Genomic DNA, 22,331 nt, shown 5'->3' with positions numbered 1-22,331 from the left:
GGAGAAAACTTTGAGCAGGTTATGGCTCCTGAAGCCCTTTGCCAAGAGTTTGCTGGAAGCTCAAATTGCCCCAGCCTAAGAGCAAATAGTTCTGCAGCAAAGAGACCACAGAGGGAACAGAGATCAGCATTGTTCCCAGTTCTGTTGAGGTAAAAAACGTGTGGGAAAGGTTGTATGGCAAATAAACAGTCAATAATTGTAGTACTCTGGAAAACCTAATTACTTTTGGTATTTATAAAAAGGACCTGCACCAGTCAAAAGAGTATATTTTAGCCAATTTTACTGATTATCCCTCCAGTCATGGAGAATTTTGTTTGTATTGATCTGATCCAGAAGGGTGATTGGCTCCAGAAATGCCATTCTTGTCAGGCTCCTGTTTTGCATAACATAATGCTCATTTCAAATGTTTAGATATACCCAGAGTAATTTGCTCACAGATAAGAACGACCCTCAAGCTGTTGATTTAAGAGGAAAAATAAGTGCATTGAAACAGACAAACCAAAACCAGCCCAGCCCCACACTTGACCATTTAAGCAGCATCACTGTCAGGGCAGACTGAGCAATGTGTGAAAATTTAAAATGCTGCTTCTGTATTTCTTTCTCTGTTTTTCTGTCGGGTGTTGTGGTTGTGTTGGTGTTTTTTTTTGTTGTTGTTGTTTTTTTTTGTGTTTTTTTTTTTTTTTTTTGTCATTGAATGATGAGAACAGGCTGATATACTGAGCTGAGCTGGGATTCTGTGGTGGTTTTTAACTGGGCTTCAAAATGTAGAGCAGAGTGATGTAATATTAAAGGGCGTCCTTTGAAAACTGTATTAAGTTGGTGTTTCCTGACACATCTTTGCTGTGCATTCAGCCTGGGGACTCGTGGAAAGACAATGTGGTTTTTGCTGTTGTTTTTCTCCTATTTAATTGCATAAAGCTGAGGTTTTAAGGAAAGTGATAGGGAAAACAACATCGGGTGTAAGTCTTCAGGTTGCTCTTGGCTTGTCTAAAATGCTGTTCAGAATAGTGAAAATGTTGAATTATGCAGGTCAGCTTGAATGCACAGTTCTCTCCAGCCTTGTGACCTTCAGCAGTCCGTGATGGGAGTGCTTCTGCCCAGTGTGTGATTCTGTCACTGGTGGAGTTGGTAGGGCTTTGCTGGGACCTGGGTTTGACCCTTTGGGTGCTGGGGTCAGCCTGCTTGGCCTTTTCCCTGCATTTCTGCCTTTTCATCCTTTCTGCGTTTGGTGCTAAACACCAGCACTTCAGCCCACGTGATGAGAGGTGTTTAAATTGCTGAGATGACCACAGGCTGTATTCCTGCTATCCTGGCTGTACTGCTGGTACTCAAGCGTGACTTGCGTGACCCAGTCCTGTGAATCATTGCAGATTTTTGTTGGAACTCCCTGCATCGCTGTGTACAGACTTTATTTCCTTACGTGCTCCAGTGCCCCTCTTCCACAGTGGCCTGACTGACTGTGCTGTGGGTTTTTTTTTTTTTGCAGTGTGTGCTGGCACTGAGAACAAGCTGAGCTCCCTCTCTGACCTGGAGCAGCAGTACCGGGCCCTGCGCAAGTACTATGAGAACTGCGAGGTAGTGATGGGCAACCTGGAGATCACCAGCATCGAGCACAACAGAGACCTCTCCTTCCTGAGGGTAAGCAGGCTGCTCCTCTCCTTCCCTCTGCTGCTGGGGGCTGGAAAAGATCAGGCATCTCTCCCAGCAGCTCCACTGTGATGGAAGAGGATGATGAAATGTCAGAGAACAAGAGCAATGTCATTGCTGTGACAGGTGCTCCGTAGTGTGAGTCATTTAGATTTATCCAGGATGTGAGGGAGAAAGCTGTGAGAACTGGATGGTGACACCTTGCAGGTCTCTCACTTTGTGTTGCCAGCAGGTACAGGGCATCTTAGGTGGGGTTTAGGAAGGTCAGAGAATCATGCAGGGAAGCACTGGAGGGCTGGAGAAGCTAGTCCTAATAGAATGCTAGATATGGACTGATTTATAGACTAAGCAAGGGAGTGACTCTGGGACAATGTTTGTGGAGCATTTAAGAAAAAGAAAAAAAAAGTCGTTGGTGAATGAACATGAAACCTTCTTCGGGTATGAGACTGCAGCTATGAGCCTAGCAATCTCCAGCATCCAGGGGAAGTCTGTGATGGGTGAAGGCTACACTGTTTTTGGGGAGCCTGGGTGGTGCATTCCCTCAGTCCTCTTTACATCAAATTTTGGGTTTGTGCAGGAACATGTCAGTGTGGTTTTCAGATACGCTGTTGCTATGCTGGCAGCCTAAGAGAGAAGGTGAATATTGAGTTCAAAGAACTCAAGCCCATCGTTATTTGGGATTTCACAGTCTTTATGAATAAAGAAATATCTCCCTAAAGGAGCAGTCCAGGTGGGCATCTGAGGATGATGTGGCTGTAATATGGAAGGTAGGTGTGACGGCCAGAAATGGCCAGGCACCGCCAGTGTGGTTGCAGTCTGTGCTGTGACTGTACTCTCCATGCAACAGATAAGGCTTTACACTGCTCATATTGCTCTCCTGTACCTCTTAAAAAGGCTGATGTCACGTTCCAGGATGTGCTTGTGTGTGTCAGTGGCGGGTTCACGTGGCAGGAGCGGCGCGATTCAAATCCGGCAGCAGGAAGAGGCGGTGGGAGGCAGCCCTAGCTGGCGGGGTTACACTCACTCATTCCGAGTGCTCAATTTCAGTCTGTAAAACTGTGAACTTTCTACCACGGTTTCTAGCAAAGGCAAAGCCAAGCCTCCAGCAGCGTGTTGAGCTTGGCTTCACAACAAATTTGTTGGGGATTTCACAGCCTTGCCGCTCCATACATTGGCGTGTATTTACTCAAAGCGTGCACCAGGCTGCTGAAAGATCTCTGAGCAAAACTCAGCTACCAGACGTGTCTGGAGTAAAGTTGGGGGTGCTAATTGCGCTCAGACTAACAGATTGCCTGTTAATTTGGGTGACGAATGCCTTGGAAGTAAACGCTATCCATACATTTCACAGTTGTGACAGGTGGGGAAAACACATATGCTTTTGCTCTGAAATAGATACATCCTCAGCGCAGCTGGACCAGCGTTCCCCGACGCCTTGGACAGGTGGCAGATCCTCCTCCTGTGAGGCCAGGATCCCTGCTCTGACTGGGGCATCTCTGCAGTTTCAGATGCCTCCTGAAACCCCTGACTGGGCCGTGGTGCATGGCTCAAATTCATCACAGGCTGTCCTTCCGCTTCAGCTTTCCTTCCTCCTCCTGCTGCCTGCTGGGAGGTGTGGAGAACAAATTACTTGGAAATTAGGAATTAGCTGCCATAAGCAGCGTAAAATACTTGCGGAAAGAAGGCAGTAAAATCATCAAATGGGAACAAGAAGGGAAAGCCCTGTTGGGTAAATGAAGGTGGTTTGGTCACCTGTGCTTTTTGGTGACAGCTCTACTATTGCCTTTTTATTAGTTTTATTACTTCTCTTACCTACATCTGCTCCCTCACAGATGTCTCAGCAAAAAAGCAGAACTCGAAACAAAACTCAGCAAACTGGAAGGCCTAGTTAGTATGATAAATTGTAGTCATTAAAGTAGAAAACCAAACAGAAGAGAACATGTTCTCGGTGAGGCAAATAAATAAATAAATGTTGGCACATTTACGCCGATAATTCGACATTCATTAGTCAGGCAGTATTACTCCTTTTATCATATTAAAAATGGTTTTAATGGCCAAATGAAGGTGGCAGATGGGACATAACTAAGAGAAAGGCTGTTTGTCTCTCTCAGGCTTAAATAGGGGGAACAACACGCTCCTTCAGCCTGCTCCAGTGTTTCAGTCTCTGCTGCAGTAATTTCCCTCTTCCTCCACCAAAAACGCTTCAGGCAGACGCTGGTGCAACCCTGGGTTATCTGTGTCCCCAGCTGATGGTGACCATGGCTCTGTGTGCCCACCTGCCCTCTCTGTAGTGCTCAGCTTCGCTGGGCAACTTCTTGCTCCAGGACAGAGTGAAGAGCTGGTGAGCTGTAGGCATGCTGAGCCTTTTCATCATGCAGTAATAAACAAATAGCAGAAATGAATTGAAGTGAAAAAAACCCCATAATTTTATTTACCCTGCAGAGGAACATTAAAAGATCAGCATCCCATCTCTCATATTTATTTAGACATTTATTCCCTAAGTAGATTTGCTTTATGTCTACGAGTTAGCTCTCTGGATATCTGCTGATGAAGACTAAAAGGGGCTGTCTGTCACTTGAATGAAGTGCTCAACCACTTAAACTTCCAGGCCTGCAGTTCATGAGGAGCTGGATTTCTGTAAGAAGGGATTGCACGTGCCAGCTGTTCCTTTTCCTGCTGTTCTTACATGTGAGCAGAGCACGAGTACATACTGTCTGTGTTACTTTAATATATTTTATTTTGGTCCCTGGTTGTGTTGTAGTCTTGATATTGCTTTCCTGTGAGCAACTGCAATATGAACTTGTGTTCTGCATGTGCTGCCCTGCAGCTCTGTTCCTGCTGCTTGGTGCTTCCCTGCGTTGTGGCCACAATGGAGTCGTGGCAGAGGAGAGGAGCACTTGGTAGCAGGAAAAATTTGTGTCTAAGCCTGAGTGTTGGGCAAGGAAAGGCATTTCTGGCCTCTGTGGGCAGATAGCTGCCTTGCTTTGTCCTTCTTCTGAGGCTCAGCCTACTCACAGAAAATGTACAAGGGATTATTCCAGATTTGAAGTCCTACCTCTGGCAGCTTTGGCAATGAGGTGAGGCTGAGGTTAATGCAGCCCGTGGCTGCTGCAGTCCCACCTCCCTGTCACAGCCAGGGCAGGCTCTCCACTGGCACAGTGCTGCCAAGAGCGTGATTGAGCTGAGCAGGACAAATAATTGGGTGGCAAGCAGCCCCTGGGAGCTCCCTTGTCCCTGTGGTGTGTCCAGGCTCACCCAGGAGCCAGCAGTGACATGGTAAGGGATGGGGCCCCATCTCCCACTGCTTCCCAACCCACTAACACGCTTCACCTAATTGCACAGGCCAGGCTTCTGCACTGGGATTTGCTCCATGAAACCAGATAAGCTGCTAGAGCTGGTGCGTGTCTTGAGTCTCGTCCAGGAGAGAGCTGAGATTTACTTCCCTGCTTTGGACTTCAGAAAATAAAACCTTGAGAAAAGCTCAGATTGTTCACTGGTTCATATTGCAAACAACTGTTTGAAGAACAGAAGGGGGAACCTATTTTAGTTTTGCTTGGCAGAGCTGACAGTTCCTATTGTGGGCTGTACTTATTTCTTAATAATATCTCCATATTCAATTTTCAGAATAAAATACACAATTAGTGTATCACATAACAATCTTCTTCAAGTACTCCTGTTAAACACATTTGGTAAATGAGAGTTATCTTTGACTAATCCCCTGGCTTTTAGCAATTCACAGTCAGTAAATTGTCTTCTCGTGCCTGGATTTTATTTAATCAATTCAGATTATTTATTTTTAAAGACATGATCAAAGTTCTGTGCTATTCCCTGCCATAATTCTCGCAAGTGATTATGAAACTCATTTTTAACTGCAATCAACAGTCTTCAAAAATTATCTACCACTGCTTTATGGGTGGGTTGTTTTTTTTATATTTACCTCAGCACTGCCTGTGTAGCACCTCCAGCCACACTTGCAGAGCCTAGTCTGACATTTAACAGAGTGGATGTTTCATGGTGAAAGTTACATTTATTGCAGAGATGTAGGGTGCCATCTTCCCTCTGCCAGCTGCCTCAATGTGGGAGAAAGGAATCCAGGTGACCTGGTCCCTGATAATTAACAACTGTGTTAATTACCAATACAGCCTGGCCCTGATGAGCCACAGCTGTAGCCAATAAAGAGAAGTGTGATAAAACGAAGTGGGTTGGGTGGTGAGGGGGAATCATCATGGAGGAGGAACCTTGAGGAAGAGGAAAACCAGAAAGAAAGATGCTGAGGAGAGAGAATCCCTGCAGTGAGGTCAGTGTGGGTGTGCAGCCAGAGCCTGTTGGTGGAACCTGCAGTCACAGTCTGGCTGGGGAAAAGCTGCAGTCAGAGGCTGCACACTGATCCCTGCAGGCAGAGTTCAGCAGGAAATAAGCAGCAGTCAGAGGCTGCAAGGGAAACCTCCAGCAGGAGCTTGGTGCAGGCAGAGGCAGGGAATGGTTGGAGTCAGGATGGCTGAGCTGTACAGAGGAACAAACCAGGGCCCTTTGCAGGCTGGGATAAACAAGGAGTCTGTGTCTGGGCTCATTTCTACCCTCTAACAAGAGGGCTGCTGCTACACCCCACCTTCCATTCCTTACAGTAACCTTGAGACTCTGTAGAAGGTGGGATTCAGCTATTTGGACTTTATATTCTTAGTTGTTGGTTGTGTTTAATCTTTGGAGGAAGTTTTGGTGAAACAGACCCCTCTGCCGGGCGAGGACTGCCCGAGAGCCAGGGGATGAGTTGGGTTGCAAAGCATGCTGCCCGGCTACATGGCATTCAGAGCTGCTGCTTGTTAAAAAAACACAAGTGGGAGCTTTTAAAGCTTTCTGGTCTTTTTCAGCAAAACAGGGCTAAGCAGCCCCTTTGGAAAGCTCTGGTGGCAGAGCTGAAAGGAGATGTTGCCACAGAGAGAGTCTACATCTGGCCAGATGTGTCAGGTAGGGGTGTGCAGAGACGGGAGGGTATTGCTTGGCACAGCAGCATGGTGATGTGTGTGGCTCCTGAAGGCCTGGCAGCAAAATCCTGCATCCCTTCTGCAGCAAAATGGAACCTGACTGCCCAGCTGACAGGCTTCAGTAAGGTCCCTGCTCAACAGAAGGGGCCGTGGAGTCCTGTGCCTGTCAGGAGTTCTGAGAAAGACAGGCTGTGGGGGTTGCTGTGTCTCTGTGGAGAGGGATTTTCCCCAGAAGTGCTAGGAAAGCATTGCAGTGTGGCCTTACCCCAGGATTTCCAGGAGGGGTTTGCTGGGCAAGGCTGCCCTGTAGCATTTGTCATGCAGTGAGTTGCATCACTTGCCAGAGTGTGCTTTGTCTTTGGCTGGCAAGAGGCAAAGTGGCCTCCAGGTAATTACAGACATGGAAATTGAGTACATGTACTTATGTGTTCGACATTGCCCTTTCAGGACCTTACCTGTTAGAAAACAAAACACAAACAGCAGAGGAGGGATGGTCAGAGCTATGCATGCCACACAAATCCAGGTGGAAAGAGGACACCTCCAACTTGCTGTTGAACACAACTGCTGTGCTGGGTGGGTTACAAGAGACCAGTTGCATGCCAGACCGTGCTTCTGGCGTGGACAAAATGTTTCACACCGGCTGTGATCAGCTGCCAGCTGTGCTGGGTGAACCTGAGCTGAGTTTAAAGTGAGCTGCATCCCAGACTCAGAGGGTGGAGTGGGAGCAAAGGCTAATTGCAGAAGGCATATGTGATACAGCTCTGCTCCAGGAGAATGGAGCATATCTTCTGCCATTTCCCATTGCTTGTGGAGAAACAGCAGCTTAAAATAATCCCAGCAGTTTAAACCCTTCCCAAAATGGCTGGGAAGCAAGGAGAAAAATGCCACAGATTTGCATGGGGTCTTTCCTGTCCTGTGCTTGGAAGCAGGTACTGAGGTGCTGCAGGCACAGTGAGTAGTTGAACACCAGGCACTCTTGTGGGGACTGGTGTTCCCATGGCCCTCAGCCCTTTATATTGACAGATATCACACTCCACATAGTCCCTAACATAGAGTCAACCAGCTGCATCCTGACCCCACCACTCCCAGAGCCCCCCAGCTGGTGGGGAAAAGGCATCCAGCACTTTCTCACCTAAATGTCTTCAGAGGTGTCACATTATTATTTATCCCCCTTGTGTTATACTGGCAGATCTCCTGCTTTCCTGGGCTGCCCCAGTTCCATTACAGGTGAAATTCAGGCATGTCCCTGCAGCTCTGCAGGCTGGCCTTAGCAGCCCCTGTGCCTCCCTTGGATGCTCAAAATCCCTTTTTTTGCACTGTCTTTTATGGTTTTAACCCATTTTTTTGTACACACAGGACAAGGTGCTGCTCTTTTTGTGCCAAAGCCTCTGGTCTAAGCCTCAGGCTGCTGCTGCTGGATGCAATTTAGTAGCCCAGGGACCCTTCCCACACGTCTCCTTCCTTCTCCCCAAAAGACTGGGTCAATATACAATTAACCCTCAAACTGAGTTTGCCAAGCTGTAACCAAATATATGTTCATCAGCACACATCATTTAGGAGTTATTTTTTGGTGGCTTGGTAGGAAAGGTGCATCTGAAATGCCCAGTTGTGTTTAGGAGGAGAGTTGGTGCTGTGGGAATGCAAATGCACCTGTTTTGGTGCAGCAAAATGTGCATGGGCTGTGGTGTGAAGATTGGTGCCTGCTGAGCGCTCTGAGGCTCCCCAGGAAGCATTTTTTTGGGGGGGAGGTTGTTATGGTGGATGGCTGCGGATTTCCAGGGTAGCCTGAGTCTAATGGGGATGGCACTGGGCTGCTCCTGACATCCCACCTGCTGCAGGGCTGCCCTTGTGAGGGCTGCCAAAGCCACTGGGGTTGATTTGCTGTGTAAAACTCATGCCATCCTTCTCATGGAGTGATGTCCCTCCCATGAAGGGGGAGTTCAGAGGCTCCCCTGCCAGAGCTCCTGGGGGGCTTGGGGATGGATCCCACCCTGGGGCTTGTTTGGCCCCTTCTCTGGGTTGGCAGTGACCAAAAGCTTCCCCAGCTCTCCCACAGCCTTTCTTTCCCTGTGTCTCCTTTGATAATGGGGAGCATCCTTCAGCTGTATCCTGTGTAGAGAGGAGAGGTCAAGATTTGAAGTCCAGGTTGATTAAGGAGTCTCTTTAAATTGTCTTTCAGCATTTCCTATTCAGCAGCCATTGTATAGCAGGCGCCCCATCCCCAGCTGCCTGGGAAGCCTGTCTGATTCATGTGCAAGGCAGTGGTAGCCACTCCAGATCAGGAGAGAGATCAAAGAAGCCTGGCTTAAATTATTCAGAGCAGCCCAGACCCCCACCCATGCTCAAGATCAGCAATATCCTTTTCACTCTCTATCCCATTTTTGTGATTGCGGTGAAGCTGCCCTTGGTTAGGCAGAGCGGAGCACTGGGGAGGTGATGGAGGGCAGCTCCCTCGTGCCTGGGGGCTGCACCAGTCCTCCCTGGGATGTCAGAGGGAAGTCTGCCCTTCTCACAGGTCCTGTAGAACCTCACAGGTGCCTCTGGCAGCTGTTGGGTCTGGCAGGGGTGCCCAGGTGGGTGTGGGATGCACGGCATGGGAGCGCTCCTGCTCATGGCAGTGTGCCATCCCACAGTAATCCCACCACCCTGCTGGGAAAGGATGAGGGGCACGAGGCTCCAGGGCCAAAAATATGCCCAGGACGTAAGGATCACTGCTCCAGGTGGAGTGTTTCCCAGTTTTGCAGAGGTACATGCTGGATGGGTGCAGGCTGGCAGCAGTTCTGCTGGATCACGTGTGGAGGATGAGAACGCAGAGCAGCAGTCAAATACTTAACGTGAACAAAAATAAATGGATTTATGGCTCTGTCTAGGCTTGTTAATTTTTTAAATTAAATACAGACTATGGATTTCTTTTCCCATTGTTTAGTGCCTGATCAGAGTCTTCCTTCTGTCCATCCATGAAGGGCTCTGATGTATTTTGCAGAAACTCAGACATGTGGCTAAACCACAGAAGCTTCTGGGATGAGTGCTATAAAAATGTTGGCAGTGGGGAGAGGAGGACATTATTAAAAATAAAACAGTGCAAACCTTCTTAATTAGGTGTTGTCTCTCTTCAAAGCTGATCTTCCCTCTTGGCCAGTGAAACCAATTATACCCTCTCTTTCAACCAGCCTATGTTGTTAATAATCTTACTTTTTAAATGTAAACCTCTCCCCTACAAATGGGAGTGGAAATGCTGGCATTACTGAAGCTTAAGAAAAACAAACAGCAGAGTCAAGTTAAACCAGCCAATGGAAAAAAAAAAAACCAACCAGCAAAACAACTGTGGTTACAAACACTTTTAAATTATAGATGGATTTGTTAGGTTGTAAAGCAAATGAGCAGTGTTCTTTCGAGCATAGAAAGAAAGGTTATGTGGTGTAAATGGTGAGTGTAATGAGATTTGAAGTCTTAACCCCAGCTAGAAGATGGAATAAACTCTACCATTTCACTCTGTTCGCTGACAAGCTTTGCTCAGATGTCATTAAGGTTTATTTATTCTCCTCTTTGTCCACCTATCCTCTCAAATCCTTCAGTGGAGCAGAGATGGAAGTTGGGAGCACAGATGAAGTATGGAGAGGGATATAGCTACATATGTAATCGAGGTATAGCACAAGTGGAAGTGTGTTACACTTTCCTTCGAGTAACATTCTTCTGTTTTCCTGAGCATTTAAGCACTACGTTGCCAATTTTCTCTGTAACCCTCCCTCCAATCCCATTTTGCTATGGAATAAAATGAAATTAGACAAACCAACTGTGAGAGAGCTGAATAATCTTGCATTGTAATACACTGACTCAGAGTCCTGGATCAATGGGCTTGAATTACTGTTAAAATCCATATGAAAAGAAAAGCAAAGTCTTTTGCTGTAAGCTGTGTCAAGGGGTGGAGGAGCAGAGGGACGGATTGAGGCTTAGCCAACTGTTTTTGTGCTAAACTGGATCAATTTTAAAGGTTTCCTCTGTAGGTGCCAGCCGCAGGGCTTTTGTAGTTCAGAAATGTCAGCACCATTGTGCAGATTGCAGAATTCAGCAGCAATGCTCCCACCCCAAACTGTTGCAGTGCACCCTCACACCCAAGCTGATGTTTCCAGATTAGGAAAAGAGTTTGAGTTTCACCCCTGGACATTTAAGAACCAGAAACTTCTGTGCTTCTCCCACCATAATTGGTCCAGTGCCAGGACAAAGGCACCTCTTGGGTCTTTGAAATGTACCTCGAGACCTGTAGCTGTTTCTATTGGGCAGCTTTCCAAAAACCCCTCCTTGATTGTTGGATACTTCAGAAAGAGCACGGGGTCTCTTGGTGCTTTTTGGGGTGTCTTAGCCAGTGCAAAGGCCTTCCCTGCACTGTGCACAGCGTTTATTCTTTTTTTTCTTGTATCATTTGTTATTTTCTCTTTTATTGAAACTTTTTGATTTTTTTTAAAACACACCCAATCAGCCATCTCACTAATTATCATTAAGCCATTTCTGGGAGGTTGCTGGTCAGCCCTCAGAGCTTGATACACCTCTGTGGGGCTCAGAGCACGCTGGCCTCACCCAGAATTGTGTCACCAGACCTGGCCACTAATTAAAAGTTACAACCCCACAGTTGTGCAGATTCTGCCTGGGTGCCCAGGAAGGCTGGGGCAGAGGGAGAAGCTGGCCTTCCTGGGCATCCTCCTCAAAACCAGCATGTCAGGGGAGTGTTTTCATGGATGTCTGCTGGTGAAAGCTGCTTTGTTGTGTGGGGCTGGTGGGCTGGAGCTGGCCAGGGTGTGACAGAAGATGTGTCTTTGTGGGAGTGGGGGATTGAGGATGGGTTTGCCCAACCCAGCAAGCAGCCAGCAGGAATATCTCTGTTAACCACCCATGAGCTGGTTCTGAGTGCTGAATCCTGCAGGGTCTGAAAGCAGGCACCACGGACTTCTCAGGAAGGTTTGGTTAAAAAGTCAAGGGTCTACTCCTAGTTGAAGGCAGTACTTCCACAGGGCAAGCACACAACCGGTCTCATCCACTGGTACTCGATGTTAGAAGTTAACTCAAAGGATAATAGAGTCTGCCTGCTGTACTGAATGGCATGCAGTGTTTCTTTTCCCCCTTTGGTGGTCATTAGTCGTTCCAGAGAGAAAGAGTGAAGTGCTTTGAGGTGACGTCCGAACATAATAAACCTGAAAATGTCAAAAGGCAAGGCAGAAATATCACGCTGATTTTGACAAACCCGCACTTGCTTCATGCAGGAAAAATAATACTGATAGCTTGATGTTGCTCACTGGAGAGTGGTTAGAGCAAAAATACGTTTTGTGAGAGAGTTTATGCTCATGCTTTAAGAAAACAACTTTAATGAGCACAACATGGAGCTTGAAGCCCTCAAAGTAAATGCTGTTCTGTCTGAATATGGTAAAAGAGAGATTTGTAGCCAAGCGGGCCAAGAACTTGAGTGGTGGCCAGACCCTGATGTCACCATTTATTCTGATTTCTTACGTTTTGGGATGTCCACTATGTCTGATTCTCAGGTTTTGAGATTGACTCAAATCCTAAAGTGCCAGCAAAAAAGCTCTACAGTATTACAGATTAGTGTCTAATTCAGGATAACAGTGGTGATGGTGGTGGTATCTGTATATTGCTGTCTGCAGACAGGGGAGCTTGAGATGTGCAACAGGATTGGCTTAAATTCTGTGAACCAAAAATAACCCCCTGGTGTAAATACATACCCCAGGAATAGTAATGACAGTGCACCCTTAAAACTATGATGCAGAGTAAAGGCCTAAGAGAATAAAATCCATTCTGAATATCAGGGAAGCACAGAGGATGGTGAGGGAAAAAGAAAAGGTGACTGCAAACGTGTGACCTCCCTGCATTTCTGTCCCATTTGTGTGATGTTCCCCTGAGCACAGGACACCTTGCTGATACAGGGAAATGTGTTAAAGACACTATTAAATGCCTGGATCTCTGTGCAAGGGCACTGCAGGAGGGGATACCATGAACCTCAGCTCTAAATAAGTGTCAGCAATACGTGTGTGAGCAGAGAGAAACTGGGTGAAAATCTTTGCAGCGTTTATGCATTGCAGTATTTAATACCTGAAAGTATGAAATGCTTTTAAGTATTTATGTATTATGTTTGAGGTATTTATGCTGTGTTATAACCACTGTAGAGAGTGGAGACAGCTGCTCAGCTTTGACCTACAACGTTTTGTTGCTGCTGGTTGCAGTCCTAGCTCTCCAACTGGTGCTGGGCATCCTCCTTGCCCTCCTCCTCTGCCTGTTTTTTTTTTTTTTTTTTTTTTTTCCTTGAAAATGCTGACATTTGGAATTGAGGTCAGGTGGGGTCCATCAGTTTAGGAAGTGGGAGCTGACCCCCGTGTGCTGTCAGTTATCTCTGGTGCCTAGCAGCAGCGTGGCCAGAGGTCACGGCAGCGGTGCCCGGTAATGACGGCAGGTGCTGGAACACGCTCCCTTGTCAGCTCATCACTTCAGTGCCAGAGCAATAATTTGATCTCAGCAGAACAGCTGGTTTTAGACTACAGATTATCCACTATTTCATCTCCTCACGGAGCTGCAGAGCTGATTCATTTCAGCTACAGATCAATTATGTCCCAAAACAACACTCAGTTCACTTGTATCATGTGAAATGAAGATAAAACGGGCTCAGGCATTAAGGATAGATCTTGTATTACAGACCCTCTGTCCCTGCACATAAATACCCATCACCAGGGAGTGAGTATTCATTCATTCCTGCAGCCAGTCGTGCTCATTTCATTAGGAGTTATTTTAGCAGAACAATGCATATATAAGAATAAACTGTGCTTAAAAGGGCATTTATTTCTTGCACTTCCTGTGAGCGTCCCTGGTTGGGGGACACCCTAATCACTCAAAGTGATCAAGTGTTTAGTCAAATACATCTGCTCAGAGCCTGTTGGGAAGCACTGCATATTGCATGTGAGGATATCAGTCCTTGCAAAGCAAGTGTTATCATATAGGCTTTTGCTCGATGTTATTGGCTGTTGGAGTCCTGGAAACTTAGAATTTGGGATTTTGGTGTGTAGTAATACACATGAGTCAAGATGGAGGATTTGGGGTGTTGTATAAGTCGTTCTTCCTTCTTCATGGGTTTAGGTGGTTTTCTGTAACTGGGTGAAAAAGGTCTGTCTTGGGTAGTCATTATTGGGTCAAAACAAAACTAATATAGATGTCACCTTGGTATTGGGTAATTATCACTGAAGACTTTGGAAAGAGTTAGAAGCTCTCCATTTTACCTTGTTTCCCTAGCTTGTTAGTTAAGCTCATGGCTCGTGAGCCTGTAAATAGATAATGTATAATAACTATTCCAAGTCTAATCTCGACATCTTCATTTCCCATGTTATTCATCCTGTCCTTGGCAGAGAAGGACAGAAGCTGAAACTGTCACAATTGGTCTTTTAAGCAAAAGTTTCTCTGTGAAATTGAGAACTTTTGCTTAATTTGCAATGAAGAACCCTTCACCTTCTGAATCAACATGGAGCATGCTTGGCCAGCACACACCTGGACTATGCTAAGAAACAGCAAAGTCCCAAAAAGAATGGCATAGCTAGAGGTATTCCTAGCAGGCAAGGCAGCATTTCCTTGGGCAGAGTAGGTCCAGCACGTGTCAGTCTATACCAGCATGGATGTGTTGGCATCTTTCACAGCAGCCCTGCCATCCCCTGCTTGGGCATCAATTCAGCTTGTTCTGGTGGCTAAATAGAGCTAGCTGCAAGTATTCACCAAGCAAATGCTGGTAAAACGTTAAAATACTGCTTTGGCTTTGTGAGCCTGATGTTTGCACAAAAGGTGTAGAATTTATTTAACAAAAAAGGTAATTAGCGTGATTTTCCCCTGGTGGATCGAAGGGATGCAGGTGTCACGTGGTGGGTGTCACTGGGAAGTTCCCCAGTGTGCTTCTGTGCCACTGGCAGGGAGTGAACTACCCACCCTAGTCTGTTTTCTGAAAGAGAGGATTTTTCAGGTAGCATTTTGGAAGCTTTTGGAAGCTTTCTGCCTCTCTAGGCAGAGCAGTGGGAGAGGGGAGCACTGTGAGCAGGGTTATATACACCCCTGTGTTGGGAGGTATGGAGCAGCTGGCTCCCAAGAGACCTCATAGCACTCAGTAGTCCCAGGGCTGGTGTCCTCAGCTCGATCTAACAAGAAGAATTTGAAAATATCAGCCCTGAAGGGGAAGCATTTCAAATCAGGTAATCTGCACGCACATGCACAAACCCGTTGGAGCCAGCCAAGCCTGCAGCCAGGAGTTATAAAAATCCTATTTATTTAAATGGCTTTGAATAGTGTTCACCCACTCCCTGAGATTTCAGTTTGAAAAGAAATCATTTTGGTTGGGTTTCTGCAACTCAGCTCCTCCTGTAAAAGGTCACCTTTCTCCAAATGTGCCTTCAGATTGTGGGGCCTTGTTATGGTTTTTCTTTCAAAGTTTCAGTTGTTGCTTAAAGCCCCTGCTGTACCCAAAGTGTTGTGTTGTTCCTTCTGGAAGGAAATTACATATCCTTTTACGTCTAATAAGGGCTGAAATTTGTCTAGGTGAAGCAACTGGTAGTTTTACAATGTCTGCTGTCTGAACTCTCCCTGCAACTCTGAGAAGCCTAAAGCCAACAGCTCCTTCAGCAATTTTCAATTTTTCTTTTTCTCCCATGAAATTTTAATGCTCCATCATGGCATGAATTCATAGTGGATGCAAATGCTTATCAGATCTGCTGCAGACAGCATCCACTGGATGGTGATTTGCCAGAAGCATAAATCCCATTGTGTGTGGTTAGCAGGGACTTCTCCTTAGCAAAAGGAGCCGGTCTTCATCTTGGCTTCAGGAAAGCTCCCAGTAAAGGTTTCTCTTGTTTCCTTAAATAAACATCTCCAGCTCCATCCTCCAGAGGCATCTCAGAGTGCCCCTCTAGGGCTCTCACGAAACAAAAAGAACTCTTGTCTGATAGCACTTTTAAGAGGCAATGATTTGTCTTACCCCTCACTTAACTAGCAGGTAATCAGCCATCATCTGACTCAATACAAGGCATTTAAAAAAAATTTGTTCGTTTTTTAATTGAGCTAAATGCCTCCTCTGCTTTCTCACTGCCTCTGATCTCTGCTGGAGAGAACAGATCTTAGCAGCCTGGAACATCACACATTTCTCCGATGGCTTTTGTTTCCCGTGTGCTCTGGTTCAGCAACAGTTTTGGCTGATGGCTGTGGCAGCAAAACACCTTTTTTTTATTTAAGCTACAGCTTCCTAGAAATATGTCTTTGGGCTTAATCAACATAACCTTCAGCAGTTCTTTGAAACCCAGGATCTTAAAGCCATGAATGTCAGAAACACTTTATGGCTTGTGGGAGTCTTTAGTGCCTCTGACAGATAAAAGTGGAGGAGGAGGCCATCAAAAAACTCACCACATTCAGGCTGGAATGGGATCTCGCTGGTGGCTGACAGTTGTGCCCCTGCCTTGGAAAGGAAAGGCTACTGAAAGGAAAATGTATGACTAAAAGAAAGGATGAGCTCCGCAAGACATCTGTGTGCGCCGAGCTCGGGCACCCTTTGCTGGCAGAAACACTCCTCTGCCAAAAGGTCTTTTGGATGTCAGAGCTGTTGGTTTATTATTAGGACAGTACTGTTGTTGTTATTTTTAAGAAGGAGAGGATAAAATGAGAATAAATTACAGTAAAATGTCAGCAACTGCTGAAAATAGAGGAGAAGCAACAGTGTGTCTCTGGCATTTTTGCAGCCAGGCAAGCACGCGCAGCAGGAATAGTGCCAGCATGCAATTTCCATCAGCTCCAATTACTACCTTGGCCTGGTTTTAAATATTTAAAGTTTCATGTTTAATTTTGGATGATGTTGAATAACAAGAATCAAAATATGGAAATTCACTAAGGAGTATTGGTCGTAGCAAGCGGGTATCAATAATGTAAGCCGTGTGGGACTGAATGGCCCTGGTCTTCTAAGACTTTTCCATTTCTCTTGTGTTCCCTGTCTAAACGTGATTTATTAAACAATCCTCTGAAGGGATTGTCCTTCTCCACTATCTTTTATTATTGGTGGGAGCCAATTTGAGGCTCGCTCTGTTGTGCGAGGGACCGGCTCCCTCGTGTGATTGATGAGCCAGATGGGAAGTGATTAGACTTTTACAAGCCCATGCTGCTTGGAACAATATTACCAGGAGGAAAAAAAAAAAAACAAAAGGCTGTTGTTCAGATTTTCGATTCATAGCCTATTATTGCTTCTGAGGTTCTCCTTCCTCCTCTTCCGTGTCCCCTCATTTTTCTGGCTTGCTCTGCACCATCAGGAGAGTGCATGGAAGAGCGGTCGACGGAGGTAACCGTAGCTGTTGTGGGCAGCCACACTTTTTTCCTTTATTGTTGTTATTTTTTATGAAGACTGATTGTGATTTGTCCCTGATGTGCTTCCCCAGAGGTTTGCCTTCTTCCAGGAGAGGCGATAAACCAGGCAGGCTGTGGAACAAGGCTGGTAGGAGGAACAGGAGGACGGGTAGGACACAAGGAGGGGCAAACCACAACCCTTTATCTTGGGGCTGTCGGTGTGAAACCTGTTTGCCCTCTGTCAAAGAGCGTTTGCTGGATCCATGGAGTTTCATCCTAGAAATGTAAGGTGGTGCATAATCATCTTTACCCCTGTGCTGGAGTTCTGGAAACTTAGATTTTGGGGTTTTGGTATAGTAATGCATGTGAGTCAAGATGGAGGATTTGGGGTGTGGTCTAAGTCCTTCTTCACCTTCTTCTTCATGGATTTGAGGGGTTTTCTGCAATTGGGTGAAAAGGGTCTGCATTGCGGGCCTCGGGCGGTCATTATTGGGTCAAAAGTATAAATTATATAGATGTCACCTTGTTATTGGGTAATTAGCACTTAAATAACCTTGGAAAGAGTTTGAAGGACTCCTTTTTATCCTGTTTCTCTAACTTGCTAGTTGATATTATGGCTCGTGAGTTGGTAAAGAGATAAGAAATAAAAAACCTCCAAGTCCGAACTCGAAACCTACATTTCCCCTGTATTAATCCTGGCCTTGCCAAGGGAAAAAAGAAGCCAGAGCCTTCATACCCCTAAGATTCCTACATCGATTCCTCGTGTTTTCATTTAGGGGTTTTCACCTTGTTATTTCTTTATTTTCAAAGTCTTCCTCAGGAGATCTCTAAAACTTTCCTGCAGGAGCGATGGCAAATTGCAGCCAGACAGCTGAGACACAGGCACTGTACAGCAGCCAGGTATTGCAGGGAATGGGGAACCCCATTGCCCTGGTACAAATTAAATGGATTATTCCATTTCAGCTTTAAATATGAGCTGTTTATGCACACAGAGCCTCGGGAGACTGTCCCCTGTCAGAGCTGTTTGCTCAAAGTTATCACTGAGGCCAGAATGAGGTGATGCCCAGCCTAGAACATTTGGGGAAAACCAAAAAAATGCTGGAGAGATGAGCACTGCTGCCTATGGCTTCTTGATATCTCAGTGGTAGGATCTCATCTCAGCTGGAGTGGAGCTTGGGATGTGGCTGCTGTTTCTATGCATTGAAAGGATGCTTCATATGGGTATTATCCTGCTGTCAATGATAAAGCTTTTGCAATAGGGGGAAAATAAGGTAATGTGTAGGCGAATCTGCGGATGGCTGGGACAAGGAATTCTGCCAACCCGTATATTCTAGAGCATGTGGGTTTATTGCAGGGTCTGGGTAAAAGGGCCTTGCCTTCAGCCACCAGCCTGGGCTGGAGGGAAGTCCCAAAGAGAGAGGGAGAAAGAACAGGAGGGTGAGAGCTGAGAGAGAAGGGAGTGAGAGGGCAAAGGGCAGGGGGAAGAGAGCAGGGGAGAGCAAGAATAGGGGGAAGAGGAAGGGTAAGAGTAAGAGGTAAGATAGCTAAGAGTAGCAGGAAGGAGAGGAGGAAGGGTAAGAGAGCGAGGTCCTTGTTACAATACATTCTATCTCCTTTTGTGATGAATATTCTAATTTTCAGTGACCAACCAACACAAGACACAAAATCCTATAGAATCTACATACAGCCTATAAGAACTACTACATTACCATACTGTGTTATATTTTAAACTCTAAAAACTACTCTTTAGACTTCTGTTTTCCTGCATTGGTCTTTAGATCCCTTAGCCAGCAGAAAGGGATTGTTCAATCCAAAGGGATTCTCCTTCAGCTTGCTAGGCTATTGTTTTCAGGTTATATAGTAACTAAGACTCAGTATCCTACAACTCAAAGTCAGCTTTCATTTCTATTTCGATTGTAGGTTTCATATTTTCAGAATCTTTTACTAAGCAATCATATTTATAAGGTTTCCCTGATTCATCTTCCCCAACAGTAATGGGTGATGTTTTATGAGAAACCTCATAGTAGATTGCAGCACCTAGGTGAGGGAGGTGGGAAAGGAGGATTTGTTACCAGGAGAAGCAAACTTCTGTAAAAACCAGACCTGTAGAAATACTTGATGCTTCAGCTGAACTGGGAAAGAATTAGGATTAGAAAAGTCAGTTGGGGTAGCCCCAAGTTTTATTTAACTCATCAAACTGAAAGTCCTGCAAAGTGTTTCTTTTCAACAATTGAAATTTTTTTTGTTCATCTCCCGGTTCTTAATTTGTTTTAAGTAACGTGTTCGAATCAACTTTAAAGCACTAAGCACCTTGATTTTTCAAGTGTGTTTTTCCTTCCCCTTCCCAGGCAGAGCTATTTGCCACACTCAAGATTAATATGCAGTTTGCTTTGGTCAACCAAATATTGATTCCCCGTGCTGATATGTTTATTCTTTGAAAACTTTCTCCAAACTAATAAGGATGGATTTTTCCATGGCATTTTATCAAATCTGCCTTCTCTTTGCTGGGTTAAAATTTGATGGAAACAGGTTATTTGTAAAAATGCAGGTCAGATTTTGCTGTAGTGAAAAGAGTTCATGTCTCCATAGGAAACGTAATGAATGAAACAAAATGAGGATCACAGAAGTTGTAATAAAATTTGTAAATGTGTGTATCATTGAACTTCATTGAAGTTATTGTAAATGGTGTTGTTACATTGTTTAATTAGTTACAATTAGCCCAGGAACAGCTCAGTCTCTGCTGGAGCCTTTTCTCTTGGATTTACAATAGATCATGGTAGAGTATTTTTCCCATTACTGTCATGGAAGCAGTAATTGAGCTGGATCTGATCTCCCACATTGACTGGCTTTATCCATAAAAGTATAATTTATATATGTACAACTAGTTGTCTTTGCCATTTTTAACGGGAGCCTGGAGCAGGCATAGAAGAGATGGCAGAATTTATAGTCTGCTAAGGCATTTTTCATCAAGAGTCATCTGTGAAAACAGATTTGAGCCTATAAAGCAGGAACAAGATAGTTCTGGCAAATCTTGGAAGTGCTTTTCTTGGGGTCCCTGGACTGGTGACATCCTGGGCAGTGGGGTTAGGGGTTTGACCGCAGACATACCTTTATGCATTGGGAATCCTTCTCCAGAAGAATCCAGAGAAGAATCCAGTCCTTGCAAAGCCTGACCCTGGTGGATGCAAGGATTTTGCCTTGCTAAGCATTTCAGTGCATTTGGGGGTTTCTTCATATTGATCTGCTAAACCCGTTCAATAAAGTGATAAATAATTTATTTGCTGACGCTTTGGCCAGCCTGCTCTCTCTGCACCTCAAAGAGATGTGCTGTGAGAGCTGTCTGTGCTAGCTCTGCAGGCAGGGAGGGCACTCAGAAACAGAGTTCAGCTGAAGCCTCTCCTGTGAGCTCGGCACGGGACGAGGAGAGAAGGATGGATCTGCCCCCCAGTCTGGAGAAGGCTTTGAGTTTTGGGGAGGCTGCTGGGTGAGAGGTGCTGTGCAGGGGTACCAGCTCCTGCCTAGGCACAGCAGCTCCCTATTGGGTTGGAGCTGGAGCCAGATGGGACTTTGTGTGTTAAGAAAAGGCCAAACCACCTGAAGCCTTTCTCTGCCCACCTGTAAACACAGGCTTGGTGCAGCTTAACGTGCACATGCCACACTCAGGGAGGGTAAAAGGAGTGTCTTGTGTCTCTGGACCAGGACAGCTCTTTGCCTCAGCTGCTTAATGCACCCTCCACCTTGCTCCTAAACCATCAGATGGAGCAACAGCACATGAGAAGTCAGACTGGCAGCTCCTGGCAGGCATGGTGCCGGTGGATGGACTGGAGCTGTCTCAGCAAACACTGAGCCATGTGCAAGTTTGCTCAAAACTGTTTCCATCAAAGGAAGACTACATTATTTATGATTCCATTTTCCTCTCTGTTTGGAGAGCATTTATCAAATCAATCAGAGAATTAATTAGGTCATTATTATTTTTTCATTATTTGCCTAAGCCTCGGTGTATTTACGCTACCCAAATAGAAAGGCCACCAGTAAATGGGATCAAGAGCTTGAAATAACTTTTTTCTTCCCCATACTTCAGGGGAGGAGCCTGAGAGTGGCTCTGCAGTATGACAGCTGGCAATGAAGTTGTGATATATAAGAAGTGATGGGATGCTGTCAAGTGTCATTTGTCATCTCTGTCCTGAACGAGACGAGCTCTGTTCTGTGCTCTTGGATGGGCAGAGTAGTTTTGGGCCCCATTTCACAACTGAGACACCAAGAAGTTATAAATCAACACACATGAAAGGCCCCAAACAGCTGTGACCCCCGCCACTTAACCCTTTTGCACAGGTTCCCCTGCATCTTTGTTAATGTCCCCTCCCACATGTGGTGTCACCTCCACCATCCTCTGGTTGTGGCTGGAGCTTCCCAGAGCAATGCCAACCACCATTCCTCTGGTCTTTCCTCAGAAATAGGTTCGGTTTTTTAATTCAGACTCATTTAGTGGTTTTGGCAGGATGAGACCAGCAGTGAGTGGCCTGGCTGGCTACCAGGCTTGTGGGCTCAGAGGAGTGGGGACACTGCTGTTCCTGGCACCACATTTGCCAGAGGGGCAGTGCCTACAGACTCTCAGCCTCCATGTCAGCACACGGGTCCTGTAGTTTGGGATTTGCTGCTTCCTGACCTGCCTGACAGGGAGAGGACCTGTTCCTGCAGGGTGGTGTTACCTCAGGTGCACAGGGAGCTCCCCAGCCAAGGGGGACACCAAAGTGGTGCTTCCCATTCCCCAGTGCCTGGGGGCTCCTGGGCCAGGAGCTGTGGATGGACGAGGGCAGGGGAGGATTAGGGGTTTGGGGGGAATTATAGCAGCACTCTGTCTGTTTGCCTTAAACTGCTGGACAAAAACTCAGTGGTTCCAGATGTGTTTCAAGAACATCCCAAGGTGAGGAGCCAGAATGGCTGAGTATTTTCCAAGACGGAAGCAGGACAAAGGGGTTGTTTGGAATATGATTCTGCATGACCCCTGTACCCCACCTCATCGACTCCATATGGGGCTTGTTTGCAAGGAAACTGTTGGGTTTTGTTCTTCCAGCTGCTTGGAGTGTTAATGGAAAAGCTTTGCAGTGCGATTTTCCTCCAGGTGACCCAGCTATTCTGAAAAGCACTAAGGGCCACTGAACAAAAGTGTATAATGTATAATTAATGCAATAATTGTATAATTTCATTCCCCTTTTCATCAAAGTTGCTGTACACAGTGCATGTATTAAATATGACTACAGTGCTGTTTCCCAAGACAACTGCTGAAGATGAGTTAGGAAGTTCTCAATAGGCTATTCCATTTAAACATTTTCTTTGCAAAATAAATACAGG

General features: G+C 45.8%; 1 protein-coding gene across 1 annotated transcript in view; it reads left to right on the top strand.

Annotated features, from left to right (window-relative positions):
* The window catches only part of ERBB4 (erb-b2 receptor tyrosine kinase 4), a 376,355-nt gene that overhangs the window by 29,156 nt on the left and 324,868 nt on the right, over positions 1–22,331 (top strand). The window contains exon 2 of the mRNA XM_066322426.1: positions 1,487–1,638. Within this exon, the coding sequence (XP_066178523.1) occupies positions 1,582–1,638 (57 nt within the window). The 5' untranslated portion in view covers positions 1,487–1,581. The remainder of the gene's footprint in view (positions 1–1,486; positions 1,639–22,331) is intronic.

The sequence above is a fragment of the Sylvia atricapilla genome, chromosome 7, assembly GCF_009819655.1.
Source record: "Sylvia atricapilla isolate bSylAtr1 chromosome 7, bSylAtr1.pri, whole genome shotgun sequence".
Classification (NCBI taxonomy): Eukaryota; Metazoa; Chordata; class Aves; order Passeriformes; family Sylviidae; genus Sylvia; species Sylvia atricapilla.
This window is presented reverse-complemented; position numbering and strand designations above follow the sequence as displayed.